This window comes from Musa acuminata, chromosome BXJ1-2 (genome assembly GCF_036884655.1).
Source record: "Musa acuminata AAA Group cultivar baxijiao chromosome BXJ1-2, Cavendish_Baxijiao_AAA, whole genome shotgun sequence".
Classification (NCBI taxonomy): Eukaryota; Viridiplantae; Streptophyta; class Magnoliopsida; order Zingiberales; family Musaceae; genus Musa; species Musa acuminata.
In genome coordinates, this window is record NC_088328.1 from 20,500,140 (window position 1) to 20,520,622 (window position 20,483).

General features: G+C 40.8%; 4 protein-coding genes across 6 annotated transcripts; 2 read left to right on the forward strand and 2 right to left on the reverse strand.

Annotated features, from left to right (window-relative positions):
* Window positions 1-420: 420 nt before the first annotated feature.
* Window positions 421-5,354, reverse strand: LOC135597544 (rop guanine nucleotide exchange factor 1-like). Its single transcript, XM_065090634.1, has 5 exons — window positions 4,850-5,354; window positions 4,607-4,723; window positions 3,975-4,516; window positions 1,661-2,008; window positions 421-1,373 (listed from the first exon to the last, which is right to left on the reverse strand). The coding sequence occupies exons 1-5, from the start codon at window positions 5,073-5,075 to the stop codon at window positions 957-959; spliced, it is 1,650 nt and encodes a 549-aa protein (XP_064946706.1). The 5' UTR covers window positions 5,076-5,354; the 3' UTR covers window positions 421-956.
* A 3,571-nt stretch (window positions 5,355-8,925) lies between these two features.
* Window positions 8,926-9,575, reverse strand: LOC135612448 (auxin-responsive protein SAUR64-like). Its single transcript, XM_065108770.1, has one exon. The coding sequence runs from the start codon at window positions 9,499-9,501 to the stop codon at window positions 9,064-9,066; it is 438 nt and encodes a 145-aa protein (XP_064964842.1). The 5' UTR covers window positions 9,502-9,575; the 3' UTR covers window positions 8,926-9,063.
* Window positions 9,576-10,851: 1,276 nt separating this feature from the next.
* Window positions 10,852-14,523, forward strand: LOC135597550 (NADH dehydrogenase [ubiquinone] 1 beta subcomplex subunit 2-like). The gene is made up of 4 exons (XM_065090652.1): window positions 10,852-11,138; window positions 13,526-13,571; window positions 13,665-13,727; window positions 14,286-14,523. The coding sequence occupies exons 1-4, from the start codon at window positions 11,029-11,031 to the stop codon at window positions 14,295-14,297; spliced, it is 231 nt and encodes a 76-aa protein (XP_064946724.1). The 5' UTR covers window positions 10,852-11,028; the 3' UTR covers window positions 14,298-14,523.
* Window positions 14,306-18,414, forward strand: LOC135597547 (putative disease resistance protein RGA3). 3 transcript variants are annotated; one of them, XM_065090643.1, is made up of 3 exons: window positions 14,306-14,358; window positions 14,458-14,627; window positions 15,114-18,414. In XM_065090643.1, exon 3 carries the CDS (start codon window positions 15,125-15,127, stop codon window positions 18,257-18,259), a length of 3,135 nt encoding a protein of 1,044 aa, XP_064946715.1. In that variant the 5' UTR covers window positions 14,306-14,358; window positions 14,458-14,627; window positions 15,114-15,124; the 3' UTR covers window positions 18,260-18,414. The 3 variants fall into 3 exon arrangements, with proteins under 3 accessions (XP_064946715.1, XP_064946720.1, XP_064946712.1); XM_065090648.1 differs by lacking the exon at window positions 14,306-14,358 and having other exon boundaries at window positions 14,379-14,553; window positions 15,114-15,380; window positions 15,457-18,414; XM_065090640.1 differs by lacking the exon at window positions 14,306-14,358 and having other exon boundaries at window positions 14,379-14,553.
* Window positions 18,415-20,483: the final 2,069 nt, after the last annotated feature.

Consider the following 20,483-nt stretch of genomic DNA (forward strand, 5'->3'; position numbering starts at 1 on the left):
CCTCAAACAGGAACATGACATGAGTCCATATGAGACGCATGAGAGACTACATTTCTGCTTCCGAACGTCATATCACATGGGTGACATCTCACTGCACCAACACACAAAATATGCTCACACGGACAGTTCTTTTGTTCTACACTGAAGCACAAGACCAATACGAGGGATTTAATTAGAATCACAGCATCTCGGGCTATTCAATAAATTGTCATCTTCTGAATCAGATTCTATCATCGGATCTCGTATAGCAGCTTTGACTTGATGCTCAAGACATTGCAATTCGTAATTATCAATGAATACAGTGGCACAAAATTGTTTAGGGCTAAATGGTGTAATTGTTTTAGGGAGGATGGGGATGGCATCAGCCAATGAACAGATTTCTTGGACTTTTCTGTTAGACATCACAATTTTTTGTCCAAGAAAACAAAGATTATTAGTTAAAGCATCAACTAAAGGTCTTAATCCGAAGGTTTCCAAAGTCGTGCGACAAACCCAAGTCTGAGGCCATACATCACAATACAACTAAACATTCACTATAACTCTCACGATTTGCAGAGGTTAGCATTCTTTACACCCCATTCAGACGTCGTCGTAACCATTACTTGACCCAGCCATGCTATGAAGTTCAATCTTTCAAGCACAACATTTCTGCAAGGCTTAGCATATCAATTTCATGAACAGTTTCACCGGTGATGTTGTTTTGAATACCTTTTAAAACCAAAATACTAATAGGTAACAACTCTCTTAAAAAATAAGTTGAAGGTAGACATGTAACAAGATCCATACCTGCATCTAAAGTGTAAAGAGCGAAACTTGATATCGGTTACTTCTGTACAGGAATAAGCCCATCAATCAGACAACCATCGGCTCATGTCTCATCGTCAAAGCTTTCCATGTGATAGATGGCTGCCAGATCCATCTTTCACGAGGCCAATCGACTAACTTTTTATTTCATGTCAGTTCCTTTCAGGGGCATCACCTGTCTCTTTTCTCGAACATAGTTCCCTAGTATATGACCATACCTCATCTGCATTGCCAGAAATAAGCCTCTCCACCTTCCCCTCTTGTTGTTCTTGTCGGCTGCCCTTGCTCAAGGAAGATGGCACTGTTACTGGACTTCCTATAAGTGGAGTGGAAGGACAAAATGGTGAGGCAGAAGGCGTATTCTGAAACGAGAATGGGCTGGGCGATATCCTCTTATGAATTGGAATTCCTCCCAGTCCTCCCCGGTTAAATATAGAAATGGATTCCGGAGCTGCACAATTCTTTGTAGCATCATCCACAAAGATCAAGTCATCAATCCTTGCCACGATATTAAATGCCAAACTCTCCATAACCCTCGAGTAGCTCTCAAGTATAGACTGCCCTACATCCTGAAAGAGAGGTTAACATGCTTAATCACATGTCCCCAGAGTTTCTCACATGAGATAATCATGTCTGCTAAACAAAATGCAGTACTGCTGGTGTAATTTCACTACACATAATGTACAACTAACATTCATGATGAGGCCAATAATACAGACAATTTGGAGGAACTATGCTTGGAATTTGTAAGTTAACAAGTAATATACACCACTAGTTGTAATAGAAATATTCTACTTAGAAGCATCTGAGACCATTTGGGCAAAATATCAGCTATTAAGAGGATGTTACGAATTACCTTATTGTACTGAATCTTGTTCATATCAAGAATAGTCTGTGGAAGAGCAGGGTAACGAAGTCGTAAGCTCTGCAAAAGACCCTCACCCCGTTCTGCAAGGAACAGAAATCTTTCCGTGTCACCAACAAGTCCAATGAACTTTCCACTCCATGAGTTCTTTGCCTTAGATTGAGACTGCTTGCTTTGGCCCTTCAGCCGCCAAACATGTATTGCTGCCTCAATCCTATTCGCTATTTCTAGAATATGGTGCTCAGATGAAAGTTCTAAGCAGTCGAGTAGACACTCAGGTGAAAATGAATCAGCGGTTATGTAGCGGTAGATGATGTCACCTAAACAGGTTTTCCCATACTGCAATTCATCACAATTGAAGAAAAATGAAGAAACTCAGGCATAATGAGATGTGATAAACTTTATTGGGTATATACAATTAGAACGACTAGTGAACTTAAGAAAAAGAAAGAAAGAATAGATGGGGGCTGGCTACATTGTTTTATCTGATTGAAGCTTACATATGATGGAAGTAATTCCAGATCAACATCTGCAACAGCTCAATGTGACATGTACCAGCTCAACTACTTGGAAAAGCCGAGAACATCACAACTGTCTCCACTGAATGCATCTTTTTTTTGTATGTATGATCATTTTATGACAATTGCACTCCTATTGGACATTCAGGTTTTTACATGATCATGCTCCTATCTCGGGCCAGATAACTTGGATATTATGCCATCTAAACTCATCAACAATGTGTTCCCTGCTTTTATTTGTGCTTGTGTCATCTCATGTTTTATTTTATGTATTTTTGCATCTTTTCTACCCAGTCTTCTGTGAATCATGTTCATCTTTTATGTATCCCATTTATCATGTGTGCTCATTTCAAAATTCCCTTAACATATCAATCTGTTGTTTTATTGTCTTTGGTGTATATGATTTTATTATTCTACCCAAGCATGAATCACTCTGCTATTTGTCCTCTTTCAGGTTACTAAATTCCAGCACAGAGGGTATCAAGGGTATGTTGCTAAAAGTGTCATGAAGTGTTTACAGGGTTTGTATATCATCATAAAAACAACAATCAGTATCACTTTTTTGTTCTCTGTTCATGCAGTCATGGGTCCAGTTGATGATAACCATAGCATTCTTGACAATCTTCTTCCTAACTAAATCTTGTCCTCCTTTGTGCCTTTCTGTTCCTTGGTTTCAAAATAACACAATCTATAGTGATGAGAAAACAGGTACAAATCAAATATCACATGAGTTCTTCACAACATTTCTTATAAAATTCTTTCCCTTTATATGCCTTACAATGCCATGTCATTGGCTTATTGCATTCATTACAGAGAAGCACGAAAAGGCCCCCTATCAAAACAACAGTTGCTCTCATGCAAATGTTAAAATCACTTCTTTTTTAGTCCAATGCATGTCTGTGTCAGTTTTAATATAATGCACCAACAACAAAGCATCAAAGAACTTCAGTCAGCAAATTCATGAAAGTTCCCAAAGGAATCCATCTTCCCATCAAGAACATGTTAAATAATTCATCTTTTTACATTATTTGTCATGACAAATTTTGATTACAAGTAAATAGTTACTAAAAGTATCTAAATAAACAATCAGGTTATATGATTTCCTACTATGGGACACTTAGCATAAAAGGCAGTTGATCAGAAGAAAGAACCTTTACAGAAAAGAGATTTGGTATTGCAACCATGTTGCACCTTCAATCCATATAGAAATGATAATTTATGTCTATATAAAGAATCAATTGCTAGATATCCTTCGAGGGTGGCAAAGAAGAATGTGAATATATAGTGAATGTGAATCAATTGTTAATAGTTAAAGCTAGCACTAGTTGAGCATGTCTTCAGTCCACATCTTGGATTATATAGAGAATGTGAAAGATGAAATATTCACCGACAAGTAGAATTAACATGAATCTTAAAATTGCTACATCATAGAAAAATAAGAGTTATTTAAAATTGTGAATAATCGTATTCTTCACTATGAAAAATTACACAGTTGTAGATGATCAACTATGCCAATGTCATTGTAATAAATTACAAAAACAAGCAAAGATGTACCCAATGTCCACATCCACAAGGGTTGATCTATTTAGTTGTCTACAACATATAGCTTCAGATTTAGTTGTGTACAACAAATAGCTTCAGATTTGCTATTTTGGGATCAAAGATTCTCTCTCTCCCTCTCTATAGTTTCAACAATGTCTCTCATTCAATCATATAGTATTATGTCACATATATGCTTCATTTTAACCAGGGAGAAGATAAATAAACAAGCTAGTCATGGTCTATACCTTAGGTAATGTTTCAAAGTAGACATCAGGAGTCTCCATCTCAGAGAGCACTGCACTATTGATTGCCATGGCTGCCTTCAGGATCTGATTCGCACAATCCCTGGACAGCTGCAATCTCTTCCTTGCCTCCTCTGACAGACCAGTTGGTGGAACTCCCGGACAAGGTAACCACCATTTTTCCTCCTGCCTCGAAGACGCCCTCCTGAACGAGGAAGATGGACAAGTCTTGCTTGCATCTTCATCAGCATCAGTGACCAGGAATCCCCGGTCTACATACCAGAACTCAGTATTGCAGAATCCATCCAGCATGCCAAGAAGCATTGCGTCGAGCTTCTTGAGCGCTGGGAGGTTCATCTGGAGATCAGTGCGGTGACAAGAGACCATCACCTCGAACGACCTGCCGCCGGGTAACTCTTGGATGGAGGGGACGAGTTCCACGATATAATCACTTACGCTCAAGAGCCAATCCATCTCCCTTCGCCACATTGTCTTCTTCTGCGGCGCCAGGGGCTCCAATCTCCATAATTCCCCAAAAACTGCAGCTGATTCAGCATTTCATAACAAGAACAAAAATGTCAACATGGTAATTCTAACAAATTAGAGTGAAGCAAACAGAAGGAACAGGGTATCACCGGAGAGATTCGTGATGGCGTTTGAGATCGCGAGAGCGGTGCAGACGCCTTTGGCACCGCCCGACATGTCTTCGCCAAGGAGCAGCTTGGCAAATCTCTCCTTCATCATCTCCACCTCTGAGAAAGAAATCAAAGCATAGTGTCAGGCTGATTAGCGCATCTGTTTCAGCATAACCGAGTCAATAAAAGGAAAAGGGATTGAGACTCGAAAGCGGAAATGAGGTAAAGATGTTGGTTGCAAACCGGAGAAATCCGTCGCCCTCTCCTCCACGTTCGCCTCCCAGAAGAGCACATCCCCTCCGGGATGCAGCGGGACGCCGGCGACGGGGAATCGGCGGCCAGACAAATCGATGGAGGAGTCGGACCCGGGCACCTTGGCGCTGGGGCTGTGGCTGTGGCTGCCCCCGCCATCGTTCGGCTGGTCGGAGGCGTACTCTTCCTCCGCCTCCTCGGAGGAGACGCTCCCCATCGCCGCAGCCCGGGGAGAAGTGATGATGCCGAAGCCAATTAGGTAAAGAATGCGGGACGTCCGCCGTCGGATTCTTGTAGGGATTGCCGCGATCGCTTTTCGCTTTCTCTCTCGTCCGCCTGAGGGGTGGGTTTCAGATCGGAGAAAAGAGTGGGGGAGAATGATGAGAGAGATAGAGAGAGAGAGAGAAGAAGGCGCCGCGAGCGAAGAGCTCTCACTTTTCTCGCTTTCCACCTCTCACTCTCACTCTGTTACAAATGGAAAGGGTAGGAGCGAGGATCGATGCCGGCCGTCGTCATCTTTTTTCCGTCTCTCAAATAATAAAACAATGGTTTTTGCTCTGTTCTTTATTGGTCCATCCGACTTTTTTTTCTACATTAATTTCTCGTGACAAGAAATAATGTACAAATATGATTTTTTTAATAAATGAACAAATATGATATTTAACTTTTATTACATGATTTTGTGGTAAATCGAATTAAACAAGACCAACTCGATTTGATTCAACCTTCTCGTTTTCTTTCGCCCATCTTCTCCATGACCCCTAAAAGATGGGGAGCAAGAACGGGTGAAGTAGGAAGAAGAGGTAGAGGAGAAGAAGCGGCACAGGTTGACCTGAATTGGTTCTAAATTGGTTCTATATATATATATATATATATATATATATATATATATATATATATAGTTTTTCAATAGAGCTGTGTTATATGTTAAAAATTAATTAGTATGAACTTTTTAAAGTAAATTATCCATAAATCATAATATTTCAGTTACCAATGCATATGCATAAATTCCTTTTTAGCTTACACGTATTAATTCTTTCCCTAGTGATGATATATTATAGGATATCTTCATCTGCTCTACGGATTTGAGTTGAACATGAGGAATAATAACTCATTTCATAAATTACCTATCAATAAATTGAAGGCCAGAGAGACCATTGCAAAGACTTTGCACAATTAATAAGATTCGAGTTTGAATGCCTTGCGTATTAAAAATCGGACAATCATATCCAAAAGCTTTTTGATCTTGTTGCTGTTGAGAAGTGAAAGTTCCTTATTTTATTTTCTTGTAACTTTCATTAATAGACATATGGTTTGCAGTTTCTATTAAGGAACTATAGAAAGGTGCATGATCCTCGTCCTCCTTGAAATGGGACGGGTGAGTTTTATGGCACTCAGAAAGTGAAATAAATGGAGAACATAAGTGAGCGTACGTTTATGCTCTCTGTGACCCATTGTAGCATCATCTTCCGCACAGAATGAGGGAATTCACTCACTCCATTAATGCTGAACCATTCATGACCGATCCACGAGGAAAAGGGTTGCAGGGAGACGGATGGTTGAGGTGGTGGAGCGAAGGAGTAGTTGCAAGAGTTAGCTTCTGGTTTTTACTCGACCCGTGAGGACTTGTTGGCTGCTGTTTCGTTCTCCGGTGAGGTGCAGTCGTGCTTCCCGAAAGAGAAGACGAGGGCGTGGTGCAATCATGAAGCTGGGAATCCCATGGATCACGCCCTCGCGTTTCTGAAGCCGTAAGGAACAAGCAATGCCTACCGAAGCTACGTAAAAGCACTATTTTGCTGGAGCACTTGTAGTAATCATCACTTGTTCTACGATTGCACGTGAATAAGTGTTTGATTAACATAATATAATGAGTTTGCCGTATAAGTCTTCCCATTTCTACAGTGATATGAGATATTTTGGTATTACCTTACGACGATAGTTACCTCGGAACCAACGTGATATCTCCGAATCGACATAACATGCATATATAAAAGTAATACAATTAATCGCATCTTAAAAAGATAAAAAATAATAATAATCACGTCGCTCGGATCATACGAAACAGCATACAAAATCGAATAAGATATCTCTGCATGGTATAGAATCGGAACAGTCGGCTCATACCTTCCGGAGTGGACGAATCAATCGTTTGGAATGTCGAGAGTCATTAAAAGCTCGCATACAACTAATCTTTGACGAGAGGTATAAAACGTTACTCCAGGACATATGTCAGGATATTAATTATTATTATCAAAAAAATTGACTTAAACTTCGGAGAGATTGGGCAATATATCCCCTTTCTCGATATCGACCTATTGTATAGGAACTGGACATCGAATGTAACCTTACGTCGAATGGAACCTTGGTTCCTGGAGAATGGACAAGTTCAAGAATGGAAATTCCAAGTTCCGTTTGCTTCTCTTATTAGCTGGGCTACTAACTAGCAGCACGACGTAGGAGCTTACAATCTAGTATTTGATCCCTTTTAAGATCAAACTGAGATCATAAAGGAGCATCCTCCTTGAACTAATCATCAGTTTGATATCTTAACTTGCCGTGACTGTGTAAGCTTGTTTCAGTGAAGAATGACAGCCAGCAAACCAAGAGTAGCTAAACATTTCTCTTTAATTTGTTTAGTGCCAGCAGTTGGAGGATTCAAATGCTACAGGAGTTTTCTCTGAGCGGACAAACGAGCTGCACTGTCTCACTCGTGGGTGAAGTCATAACAAGGCACAGATTATAGAACAAAGTTAATCGGCATCGTGACCCTCACAACATTAACTGCTTAGGACGGAGAGAGAGAGAGAGAGAGAGAGAGTGATTGATCGAGCTCACGGTACAGTACTAATAATACGAAGGGCGACGGAGAATAGTACGAATCTGCGTTGGAAGAAGCGGGGGATTGGGGAGGGCACACTGTGGGCGCAGCGGAGCAGCTCTGTGACCAGGTCCCCTTCTCTGTGACTGCGGGTCCAGCTTCTATCTGCAGCAACTCATGTGCGTCGCCTGCTCGCCGCTCGTCATTTTGCGCGGCCGAGGGGCTCCAATATGAGGAGGCGGCAGGCAGCCCGGATACGATTGGTGGCTGTCCTTCACCTGGTGCCCACTGTTTCCGTCAGAACTGCTTCCGTTACGTTTTCACGAACGTAGTAAGTTCCTAATTTCTACAAGACATTTTAGGATGAGTTTGATCTATGGATACTAAATCTTTGAATTATTCAGATAAGAAATGAGATCAAGCAGTTCGACCACTTGTTGACATAGTATTCTCCTCTGGAAGCTCCATTGGCAAATACTTCCAAGAAGCATTTAGGAAAACATGGGTGCTGGTGAAGTATTCGTATCTATGCCTGCAACCAAGAAAAGATAAGCTTCTTAATATATCTTTATCGTGCATTTTTCATGTGCCCCAGAAGTTATGTCAACTTGAAGGCCAACATGATCGAACTAGTATGGTGCTTTAGAAATCAATTGTTGGAAATATTTATATAAGTATCATGAGAGAATAGTCTCATATTATTAATTATTGAAAGAGTCAGATTATATATATATTAGATTTAACTCATAATTTAAAAGTTTAAATTTTAGGATTGAATTGATATCTGTCATGATATATGTTAACATTAACTAGAATGATTCAAATTAGCCATTTCAAAATTTTTGATATGATCTTAGAGCCAAAAATAAAAATAAATTATATTGCCATGGATAGACGCAGATGAGTGAATCGTCCCGTAGCATCGGAAAAGATGTAAACTCTACTACTCATAATCGAGAAACTGAAGGGTTGATTCGGTGTTAATCCCGATATATGTTAACATATATTCGGGCTTTACTACGTTATAAATTGACTAATGAATTGAAATCTGTCACAATGGGATCAACCTTCTTGTTGAAGACCTCACGATCATGATGCAAGTTACAGTAAGAAATTTGGTTGAATTGAATCCACAATTTTATACGTGCTAATTGATGTATTATGGTCATCAGCACCTAAAAATGGTTTATCATCTCCACGCTGTATCAGTCATCGTTCATGCGTTATAGAGCATGGCAAATCCGTAATGAATCATTCACGCTTACTGTGCAGCTTTATTGCTCGGAAGTTACAGTACCCGAAGTTAGACTTGATCGCTGATATTATTAGGATCAAAATTTTCGAGGGTGAGAATACAATGTACAGATCCTACTTGGAAGTGACTCTTTCAGAAGCCATAGAGGACCAGCTGCTGGTTGAGCCCCTCTGGAGCTAAAGCTGTGGTGCACCGACTACTGGCGATGGAGGCAAGCACAGCTCTCTCCACCTCTCTTGGGACTCGGCTGTGAAGCAAGGAGATGATGTAGTCCATGCAGGCGGCTTCGCACGGCAGCGTTATCGGCCCATCGGTCGGCAAACCGAACTCTTCCTCGGACATCCTCAGGAGCTCCCGGAAGATGCTGCTGGTTAGATACTTCAAGGGCACCATGAAGCGCTTGCCGTCGGTGGTGTACATGAACACATGGCCTTTGCTTGCAACCAGAGAACTGGGTGAGTCTGCTGTAGCACTAGTATCTGAATTCTTCGACATGATTCTTCTCCTACCCAAGGCAGACACCTTCTGCCACTTCCTCACCATCTTGATGAGCTTCTTTGGGTTCAGCATGGCTGCTGTTTGTGAAGGCTACAAGAATGCTTTGAGGCACAAGATGTAGGAGAACAGGGTTGGTGAGGGTTGTGAGGCACAAAGAAATAGGACGGATCGAGCAGTACATATATAGATAGATGAGCAAGAAAGGACATTCCATGTGGCAGTGGAGTCATGGACCAAAACCATGTGCTGATTGGATAAGCTAGCTGCCCTTGTAGTTGCATGTCTGGATTTTGGCGAAGACTCTTCTCTTGAGGTGGGGAAGACAACACGGAAACAGCCACATGGTAGCTGGGCCAATATCATTTTGTCCTTTTATATAAGATATGAAGCATGACAAGCTTACCAAATATGCAGGTGCTCTTGAGATGAAGCATGATAGGATTAGCCTAGATGCTCTTGTTCATTGTATAATGCAAGACATTATATGTAAGACATCATATAGTTTAATTGGTAAAAATTTTGACAATATATCGTAAGATACCTAAATTTCTTCTTCACTACTTATATTTTATTATTATTATTATTATTTTGGGACATAACACGAGTTGCTGCTCATGAGTGCCACAATTACAAAGATGTTGATGTACGAATATGCTAATGTTTTCTAAAAGCTAAGTGCATGTGATAATGTCCCTCTAACTTGGAGTTTCTTCTTTCTTGGTGGATCATGCATGGCAATCATTGTTGACAAGCATCATTGTCTAGTATCAGAAGGAAAGAAAAACCATGGTGAATCTGTATCTTTCTTCGGTATCGTTTGGTGAGAGGCAGAGTCATGTGCTTGGGAGACCTGAAAACGATCTGAGAGTAACCCTTGTTGAACTGGTTGGATCCATGCCTCATTGATAGTGATGCTTATCTGAACAGTTATCATCCTATTGTGGCTTGTGGCTATCTTTCTGTGACATGCTATCGTACATGCCATGCAACGTTTGATATTCTGTCTGCTTCCAACTTGCACTTCTTTTTTCTATAATTTTTGAAGATCTTTCTGGAATGCAGTTCGATACAACTCACCGAAGACTCTTGCCATCCATGAGAGAGAAAGAGAGAAAGAGAGAGAGAGAGAGAGAGAATTGTGATGTCACATGGAACTGGGGCTTGAGAAAGACCCACTTGTACCAATGGACAGTTTCTTCAGACAAGGAGGGCAAGCTTGTTGTTTGCTGTTCCAACTTACTTTGGCATCTGGTGCTTTTTACTTTACCTACATGTTTGGGGAGGGGCAAACATGCGTCTATGGATGCAATCTATCCACGAACTATTTCATGAAGGCTTTTTAGGTGGACGAATCTGAACTGCAAGAGTTCCTGGATACGTATCATAGATCCTATATATCGGGTGTGAGAATCCGATATCCGACCCAAAATGTTGGATGTGAATCCTCATTTGGATCTGTATAACTATCAGTTCCGGGTCCATGTGGATGCAATTGAGTCCGACCCGGTAACGTTCCTGCTCATAGCGTCGCCGGTCTTTGGTGTGGACTGAAATCCGGACAGACATCGGTTGGTCGACCTCATCGAGGGAGAAGGGAGTATGGGCGGCGGCGGAGGGCACGGTGAGAGCACGACGTACAAGGGCTTCACCATCCACCACCCCAAGCGGTGGCACGTCGTGACCGGGAAGGGCCTCTGCGCCATCATGTGGTAACTTCATCTTCCCCCCAGCCGCGAACCCTAACCCTCTGCATCCCTCTTTCCTTTAATTGTGATGTGATACGTGGTGTCGATTTTGGTGATGTGATCTGGTACTATTAGATGATGAATTCGTGAAAAAATCCTAATTCTCCCACTTTTGGGGTTATCCTAATCCCTGATCTATTTGTCATCGTGGTCCTTGGACCGTATTTTAGAACCTGTAATCTCGATCTCGACTTTCTTGATCTTGGTATATGCATCGTATACACTAACCACAAATATCTCGCATATACAGTGCTAATCTAAGCTCTCTTTGCGACTTGGACTCATCCCCTGATAACACTATTTTACTGTTATAATTTGTATCTTTAGGAGAGTCAGAAATCATAAGAAACTTTAACAAGTTATTTATTTGGATAGTTCATATTGATCTATTGCTGAAGACCATTTGATTGGTTCTATTGTTCTTTGTGGCATTCCATCTGTCACATATTTGACTGAGTATGGGAAGTTGTCGCCAGATGATGCTTATTCTGTAACCAGTCGTCTGATTATTGATTTGTCAAGTCCAGAAACACTTGCAAAGATCATTTCTCAATTGGAAGCAAACTGCAAGCTTTAACTGATTCTCTTTTTTTCGTGCTCACCAAAACCATCTTTATCAGCTATCTGACTTGTTTACATTTCTCAATAATAGCTTCCTTCCAGTATGAATTGGAATATTATATCAGGGAGATGTCTATGCTATATTTAGCAAAAAGTTTTTTATTTTAATAAAATAAATATTGACTGCATCATTTAAACATATAATTTAGCAAATGACTATTATATATGTTATGCAAAAGATTCATGCAAGTATAAAATAGTGTGCACTAACCCTTCCTAGATCGTGGGCTGGCAAGAACCTGCACACCAATTAAAGTTGGTTGATTCTTTCTCGATTTTGATTGATTTTGACAAGAGGTTGGGAAATTGGTCAAAATTAAATTCTGACAAATATGGATCCAGTGCATCAAACTGGATGCGGTTCATAATAGGAAATATTCTCCTAATCAGTTGGTTACTGTCTGAAGCACAAAGGGCCTGTAGCTGAAAATTAATTTATCCCAGAAATTACTCCATTCCCTTACTCTCATACCAAATTTCATTTTTCAGTTTTGCGTGTCTCTATTGGCAAAAGGTTTTCTGTGACTTAAGAAACTACTATAAATCTCTCTCTCTCTCTCTCTTGCTTTCTGTGACTTACGAAACTACTGCTGATGATTGCAAGAATATGTTGTGCCCTTGAAGCATGATGTCAGGACTTGGGATAGAAACCACTCAATGTATATATATTGATAGAAAATCTTAAAAGCTAGATACGATACCACAGTGGGATTGTGCCTTCACAAAACATTGATTTAGAATAACAGATAAATTGTCAAACATTGCTGAAAAATATGCTTTAGGTAACAATCCAAACTTTTATATGGAAATATCTCTCTGTGAAAGAAATAGAAAGTGTCATTTATTTGATTAATCAACAATGTAATATCATAACAATGGAGATATGAATTAAGGTGTCTATTATGGTGCATCAATTTCTGGTCAATCTTTGAGCAAGAAATAAAGATATATGGGAAGTAATGCACCTGTGCGGCAGTTGTATGTAATTTATCTTTAAGATCCAAAAGTGACAGTGAAATATATATTGGAGAATATTCTTGTGCCGTGTGTGAGTAGTGTCTGTTGTTATCTTTTCTTCTTTAAATGGTCCTCGTGCCATCGGTCTGGCATTATCATTTGGATATGAATTTGATATTCTGATACAAGATTATACATGTTTGGATGTGTATCTACTGTTTTCCTGATACAAGATTATACATGTTTATTCATGTCTTTTCTAATTGATGCGAAGACATTGTTACCATTCACGTCACTACAAATAATTAATCATTTTCAACTCAATCACATTTTTTTTGTATGATTTAAGTCTAAGAATAAATAGGTCCTCTTTTTGGTTGATAAATGTTTTCATATCCTTCATTATCTGTTTAAATTAACCATGTTAAGTGATCCTGTGTTTTACGATCTTGTTAGACTTGTATGGTATGGAGAATTGGTCAGGTTTGGACTTCTAGAATTGAAAATTACCTTTTTGATGATGTATCTTCTTCTGAATGCAATTTTCATTTTCGCCCTTGAGTGTGATGGAAGATGTGCAAAGGCTCTGGTGCATAAAGTTGTCTCCACCGGCTTTGACTAAATGTTGGCATCTGATTTTCTGGGACATAGCAAGTGTCGACAGCTTGCATATGACTTGTAGATGCCATTGAGTTGAAAGAACTAGTTATTCTTGAAGTGTAGTAATTAGCATAGAAACAATGTAACCCAGTTGCAGATATTTCCTTTTGCAGGTTTTCGGTACTTTACAGGGCTAAGCAAGATGGTCCAGTAGTATTGGTAATTTCTCTTTTGGAATATAACTACATCCACTGACTCCTTGCCATTTAATAATTTTAATATAAAATTATGATACCATAACTTTGTTCATAGGGTTGGCATCATCCTTGGGAAGGACATGGTGACCACTCTCATGACCATGGGCATGAACATGAGGTACGACAGTGCAACTTATGCCTTGAGTTCATCGGATGCCTCCATAGACATGGAAATATTTCGTAATTTTGTTTGTGCTTTTACATGTGTGAAAATTACGCATCTTCTTTCTGCTTGACTTAGAATACGTTGACATATGAGCATTAAGAACCATACATATTTCTGTTTTTTTGTATTGTTTGCCTAACTTCAGTTGCCTTATCACCTCTAGTAAAGAAGAAAACCTCTTAATAACTTTGTGTATGTATTGTGTTTGGCTTGGGCCGGTTAATTGCTAGGATTTTCTGGGCTATTTCCAGCGTACCTTGTTTAGAAAATCTAGTATCACATCACTATCAATTTTAGTTATGAGAGATTAAAAGGGAGATCCTGTGTCTGATTTCAGTCGATGCAAGGGCGATGTGCTTACCGTTACACTCTCAGTTGTCGTAAGACCTAGTGATATTTCATCATCTAACCGGTTTACTCCTGTTAAGAACACGCATGTTACTGGTTTTGCACAGATAAATTGAAGTTCTTGATTAATAAAGTTGGCATTTCAACTTCCATGTCACGCAGGCGTCTCACTAGGGTCCTCATTGAGGCTACAGAGGGAGTCCAGCTTGTTTCACTGGAGTGCTTACCGAATAAAGTTGGGTGTGAGATATGGATCTGAGATAAAGATATCTTTGTCTCCTGTTTACTGACAACTCATTTCATTTGCTTTTATTATCTTCTTTATATGTGACAGGTTGATTCTGATATATTAAATGAGTTTGACAACTCATTTAAAGAGTCATCCCTTCTTGTGGCAAAAGGAAGCAATGGCCATTCCCCAAAGTTAAAAGTGAGCATCCATTGCCATACACTAGGAACCGCTCGTTTAAAGAGTCAGAATAATTGGATAACTTTATTATTGTGGTGAGCTCTCACTATCATCTATGTCTGCCTAACTTTTTGGCTTTGTCAAACAATCATCACATGTTTTGTCGCTATTTATTGCTCATTATATCATTCTCTGTTAGCTTCTAGTTCGTCTTTGGTTGATCAAGATGACGAAGGAACAAGATTCGCCGAAAAGCAACACTAGCCTTTTGAATAAAAATGTCTCTAAAGCTCTTTATCACTGTGTTCTTTAATGCTGATAGAATTAGTTTTACCTGGAAACCTTTTTTCTTTAGTCCTGATGCATCAAATATATATATATATATATATATATATATATATATATATATGGTATTTCATGGTTCTTAAATGAAGAAAAATATTTCCGAATTTGTGTGCTATCTATTTTAATAAGAACGGTGCACGTGTGTAACACATGACTCAACTAGTACAACTATATAATCATATCTTCTCTTGCCGAATTCGTCAACTAATCTCGAGTGCTGTATCATCTTCTCTCAGTGTTTGAAAAAATGGCGATGATTCTGGATTTCTTCCTATCGAACTACCTACCGAAGCTGGCAAACTTCATCGAGGGTGAGATCTGCAAGGTGCTACAGGTGGGGGGCGAGCTCCAGAAGTTGCAGGAGACGCTGGAGAGGATCGGCGGTTTCCTGGAATCCGCAGAACGGAAGAGGCTCACGGACTCCGACATCGGCAGATGGGTGAGAGAGCTGAAGGACGTCATGTACGACGCCGACGACATCATCGACCTCTGCATAGTCAAAGGTGAGAGGCTGTTGGAAGGCCAGCCTCTGGCTTCAGCTATAAGCTTCTCCTTCGCTTCCCCTTGTTCTTACTTCAGATGCGTGAAGCTTCGCCATCAAATCAGTAGCAAGATCCAAGGGCTCAATAGCAGACTGAAGCAGATCAAGGAGGACAGGTCAATTCTTCCGAGACTAGAGCAAGTTCCCCAAGAACATAGAGCAAGCTCCCGAGAAACGTCTTTCCTAGAGGTTAAGACTGACGTCGTAGGGACACGGGTGGAAGATGATGCCCGAAATCTAATCAAGTTAATACTGGAGAACGACAAACAAAAGTATCGGGTATTCGGGATTGTCGGTATGGGTGGGATTGGCAAGACCACTCTGGCACGGAAGATATACAATGATGAATGGATAAAGGAGAACTTCCCCATACGAATTTGGTTGTATGTCTCCAACAATTACTCGGAGAACCAGTTGCTGAAAGAGGTAATTAGATGTGCAGGAGGGGACACTGATGGTTTTGAATCCGCAGCGACACTTCAGACTCGAGTAGTCTCTCTCCTGTCGACAAACTCCCTTATAGTACTGGATGACGTATGGTGTTCAGATGTGTGGGAGAATTTACTCAGGAAACCTGTAATGAATGGAGAAGGTAGCAGCAAGATCGTGGTTACCACCAGAGATGCCGGCATCGCCAGAAGCATGAATGCTTGCATCCACCATGTTGAGCAAATGGACGAAGAGAGTGGCTGGGAACTGCTCCGAAAGATGGCTCTCGGAGATGGTACGGAGGATGAGATCTCTACGTTGAAAGAGATTGGGGTTGAGATCGTCAAAAGATGCGACGGGCTTCCTCTTGCAATCAAAGTTATCGCAGGGGTTCTTAGAAAGGCAGAGGCGAGCAAGGAAGCGTGGGAAGCGGTTCTCAGAAGTGACTCGTGGCATATGAACCAGATCGACAAGGAGGAGCTACCGGCGGCTTTGCACTTGAGCTACGCCGACCTACCGTCTCATCTCAAACCATGCTTCCTTTACTGTTCTTTGTACATACCCTACAGCATTAGTTGTCACGATCTTGCTCGGGCTTGGGTGGCCGAAGGATTCATTGGAGCAGATGATGGAGAAAGATTAATGGAGGATATAGCCGAGGACTACTACTGGGAGCTGATCTCCAGGAACCTTCTACAACCAGATCCGAGAAGTATGGATGGGGACCGGTGCACGATGCATGATCTCCTGAGGTCCCTCGCTCACTTTTTGATGGAAGGAGAGGGCATTTTGTTCAACGATGGTGCCAGGTTGCATACGAGCCCTCTGACAAAGGTCCGTCGGCTGTCGATGGTTAACATCGGCGAAAGATTACAACTTCCTGAAGTGATACTGAAGCAGAACTGCTTGAGGACCTTAATTCTCCACGACTCTCCCAAGACCAGGATGGTCAATGATGTACTTGTAAGGTTAGAGCATCTACGAGTCTTGGACGTGTCCGATTCATGCATCGAGGGCCTTCCGGATTCCATCGGCAAGCTGTTGCATCTGAGGTACTTGGATCTTGATCGAACCAACATACGAAGGATACCAGAATCCATTGGAAGCCTTGCAAACCTGCAAACCCTGAACATCGCCGAGTGCAAATGCTTGGATCAACTTCCCAAGTCCATCATGATGCTGCGCAGTCTGAGATGTCTTCGGCTCAAGCGTACACCACTCACCCATCTGCCGAAAGGGATAAGCAAATTGGAGAACCTCATCGCTCTCGGAGGACTAATCATCGGCTGTGGCGAGTACGCGACCGGACCTGACGAGGGGTGCCAGTTGGAGGAGCTGCGATCTCTATCCAAGCTGAGATATGTGAGGATACACAACTTGGAGAGGGCAGTTGAAGGAGGAGGCGAAGTGCTCGCGAACAAGCCCTTCCTCAAGCGTTTGCTTCTGTCATGGGACAATCAAGCACCAGTGTGGCAGGAGCAGATGCAGAGAGCAGAGGTGACGTGCGACTCGCTGTGCCCTCCACCCAGCTTACGCGAGTTGAACATTAAGGAGTTCCCATATCAGCGGTTCCCGATCTGGTTTCGTTCAGCCTCCGTGGATGCTTCTTTCCCTAACCTGTCGTATTTGATGCTCAGTCACTTCCCTTCATGTGCAGAGCTTCCCCCTCTGGGCCGGCTGCCGAAGCTAAAATTCCTTTCTATTAGGGAGGCAGATGCGGTTGTGGCCATTGGGCCTGAAATCCTCGGCCATATTCCTCCAGGAGCTGCCGCGTTCCCCAAACTGGAGGTGATGCGGTTCGTTGACATGCGCAACTGGGAACAATGGTCATCATGCATGACAGAGGAAGACAGTCATGGAGAAAGACTTCAACTGCTGCCTAATCTACAGAAGTGTTATCTCATCGACTGTCCAAAGCTGACAGCTGTTCCAGGAGGCCTACGTCGTGCCACGAGATTGAAGTTGCTTAAGATTCGGAGTAATCACAGATTGACGGAGATCATGAACCTGGCCTTCTTGGATGAGCTCCATGTCAATAGTAATCAAGGCTTGCAAAGGATATCGGACCTTCCTTCGCTGAGGTATCTGGCCATCAGCGACTGCCCGCAGATGGTGTGTGTGGAGAATCTCGACTCGCTGCAGCACCTGGTCCTCGAATGCTCGCCATCAACGGTGCATCTTCCCCGGTGGTTGCCGCTGCTGATGGAGCAGCACCGGAGCGAAGGTGCGAGTTTCAAGAAATTTGAGTTGCAGTGCAGCTTACCGCTGCTGGAGAGTTGCCGCCGGAACGAGGCGAATTGGGATGTTGTGCAGCAGATCCCAGATGTCAGAATCCGTACCAAAGATGGCAGCAGATTCATATGGTACACGAAGGATCCTCAGCTGTATAGTACAAATGCAGGATTAGCATGAGAGAAGCCTCGTCGTCGTTCCTGTTAGTCTTCTTGTCTGTTCTTCCTTTTGGTGTGTAGCGTTTGCTGCATGTGCTTTGAGTTCTTGGCGTTGAATCTGCCATTTCTGTCGGATCTGTGCTAATATGACTGGTGCAAGTGACACCATCGTCTCTCCACGCTCCTCTCGTTGCCGCCGACCTCCTTGTTGACACCACCCTCGGGCTTGGATAGCCTAAGCATTCGCTGTTCCGACCAGTACCTCTTCGTCGGCGGAGAAGAAGGTCCTTTGTGTTGTACTCGTCTACTGTTGATTAACGGTTGAGATTAAACCATTTTTTCGTTCAATTGTAGTGCATCGTGTTAAGTTCTTGGTCGATAAGTGACTATCACATAGCTCTAGCAACATTATTACTTTCTAGAGCAAAAATCAAAAGATCAGTTATAATCTTATTTCTAATGCAGCCAATCTTCCTATATACATCTTATAAAATTGAAGTGCAAAAAAGAGGCTAGAGAGATTAAGAGTATACCATCATGATTAATTTCATGTTTAAAATGAATAATATTAATATTAACTTATAAGGGATTGATGAGTGTAATAAGTGTATTATTATTATTTTTAATTTAGGTAGACTAATATTAATATCAGATTAAACATTTTAGTTTCGGTTAGACGAAATAGATAAGCCAATTAGTCTATCAGGCTTAGTCGTGATATTTGGTATCATAACCGATCTAGTATTTAGGTAATGGTAAGAGACCTTAAGCATACACGATAGTGTTTGATTTAGGCTATATTGATTTTGACGATGAAGTCCCACATCTTAAGTGGATAAGATTAAGAATAATTTATAAGATTCTAATAAGTGTATTATTATTATTTTTAACTTAAGTATTTTGATCAGTGATTTATGTCTGATGGACTAACTAGTCTACCAAACCCGGGTCATGACAAAAGTTCTCAAAGTTTATATTATTTATGTGTTATTTTCTTTTTGTCATAGTTTACCTTAGGAGGAGGGGATGAAAATGACGTAAAAGTCTTTTGTAGCTCGGAGAAGAGAATTATCTAAGGAAAAAAAAAGGAGAAGATTAAAATATGAACTTCTTATACAATGATGATTATAGCCAATAAACTAAGGAATTGTGGCAAAGGGTTAAAAAGGACCCTTAAAAGATGTGTGATATTAATGTGCCTCGTCTAAAACTTAGATTGTTACAATAACGGAGTGGACCTATAATGAAAAATTAATTATTAGTTTCTTCTAATGCTTCAAGGGTTAGATTGGCGTGGTTATATCAAGAACTAGTGTGGGTCAAAAAGGTATAACCTCGATTTTGTCGAATCATTATGGTACATCTTGAGATGTCTCAAGGATACACTGAGATAGTAATGTTATAGTGAGTCAGCCAAAATGGATATATGTCGATAAATTTTAATTAGTTCTGCACATCATTCCGTCACTAAGAATGCATAATCAGAGAGGAAAATGTTATGCCAATGACCAACACATAATTTTTCTTTTTTTAAGAAGATACTATAGGAAAATATATTTTAGAATAATAATCTTAAGTAAATTCGTAAAGATACTAGAAACAATGCTATAGAGAAAAGGGGTCCATTTAGTGACTAAAAGCCCTTTTCAGCATTGACGCATTTCGTTCGTAGTGAGGCTCGGATATGTCTATCGATCAGGTAGAGGCTATTAGAGTCACTCGCTTCTTACAACTAAAGTGGTCATTATTATTTCTTTTGCCCATATACAACATTAGCACCTGAACTAAAATTAAGAGAAAATGTTATTCATGTCTTGATCATCCCGATTTGGTCGAAACTCATATATGCAAGATTGTCTAAAGTGCCTTCGAGATAAAAATGATAAGCTCCTAAGATGCCACCTAAACCAAAACCATGGTTGGGAGAGGTTTCCCAATCCAGTACTTCCGATATTCAAGTTAATAGCCTAAGATATGTGAGTACCGATGTGAATTCTCATTTCTCTATGTTAAAGGTGAGTTTTTATACATAATCGTAGAGAGCAAGAATAAAACCTGAGATTGCCTTTCTGATTATAAATAATAAGAAGGAAGCTTGCGATTGCCTTTCTTATCATAAATGATAAGAACGAAGTTTATGATTGTCTTCCTAATCATAAATAACAAGAAGGAAGCTTCATCTTCTCCTTTTTTAATCGTCATGTGGCGATGACATATCGAATGATTAGCCGATAATATATCCCCTA

Excerpts from the sequence above, each read along its gene's own strand:
- LOC135597544 (XM_065090634.1), bottom strand. The coding sequence starts at position 5,075 with ATGGGGAGCGTCTCCTCCGAGGAGGCGGAGGAAGAGTACGCCTCCGAC. Across the intron at positions 4,724-4,849 it reads GAGGGCGACGGATTTCTCCG|AGGTGGAGATGATGAAGGAG; the intron begins GTTTGCAACCAA and ends TTTCTTTCTCAG. Across the intron at positions 2,009-3,974 it reads ACTTTGAAACATTACCTAAG|TATGGGAAAACCTGTTTAGG; the intron begins GTATAGACCATG and ends GATGAATTGCAG.
- LOC135612448 (XM_065108770.1), bottom strand. The coding sequence starts at position 9,501 with ATGCTGAACCCAAAGAAGCTCATCAAGATGGTGAGGAAGTGGCAGAAG.
- LOC135597550 (XM_065090652.1), top strand. The coding sequence starts at position 11,029 with ATGGGCGGCGGCGGAGGGCACGGTGAGAGCACGACGTACAAGGGCTTC. Across the intron at positions 11,139-13,525 it reads GGCCTCTGCGCCATCATGTG|GTTTTCGGTACTTTACAGGG; the intron begins GTAACTTCATCT and ends TTCCTTTTGCAG. Across the intron at positions 13,572-13,664 it reads AAGATGGTCCAGTAGTATTG|GGTTGGCATCATCCTTGGGA; the intron begins GTAATTTCTCTT and ends CTTTGTTCATAG.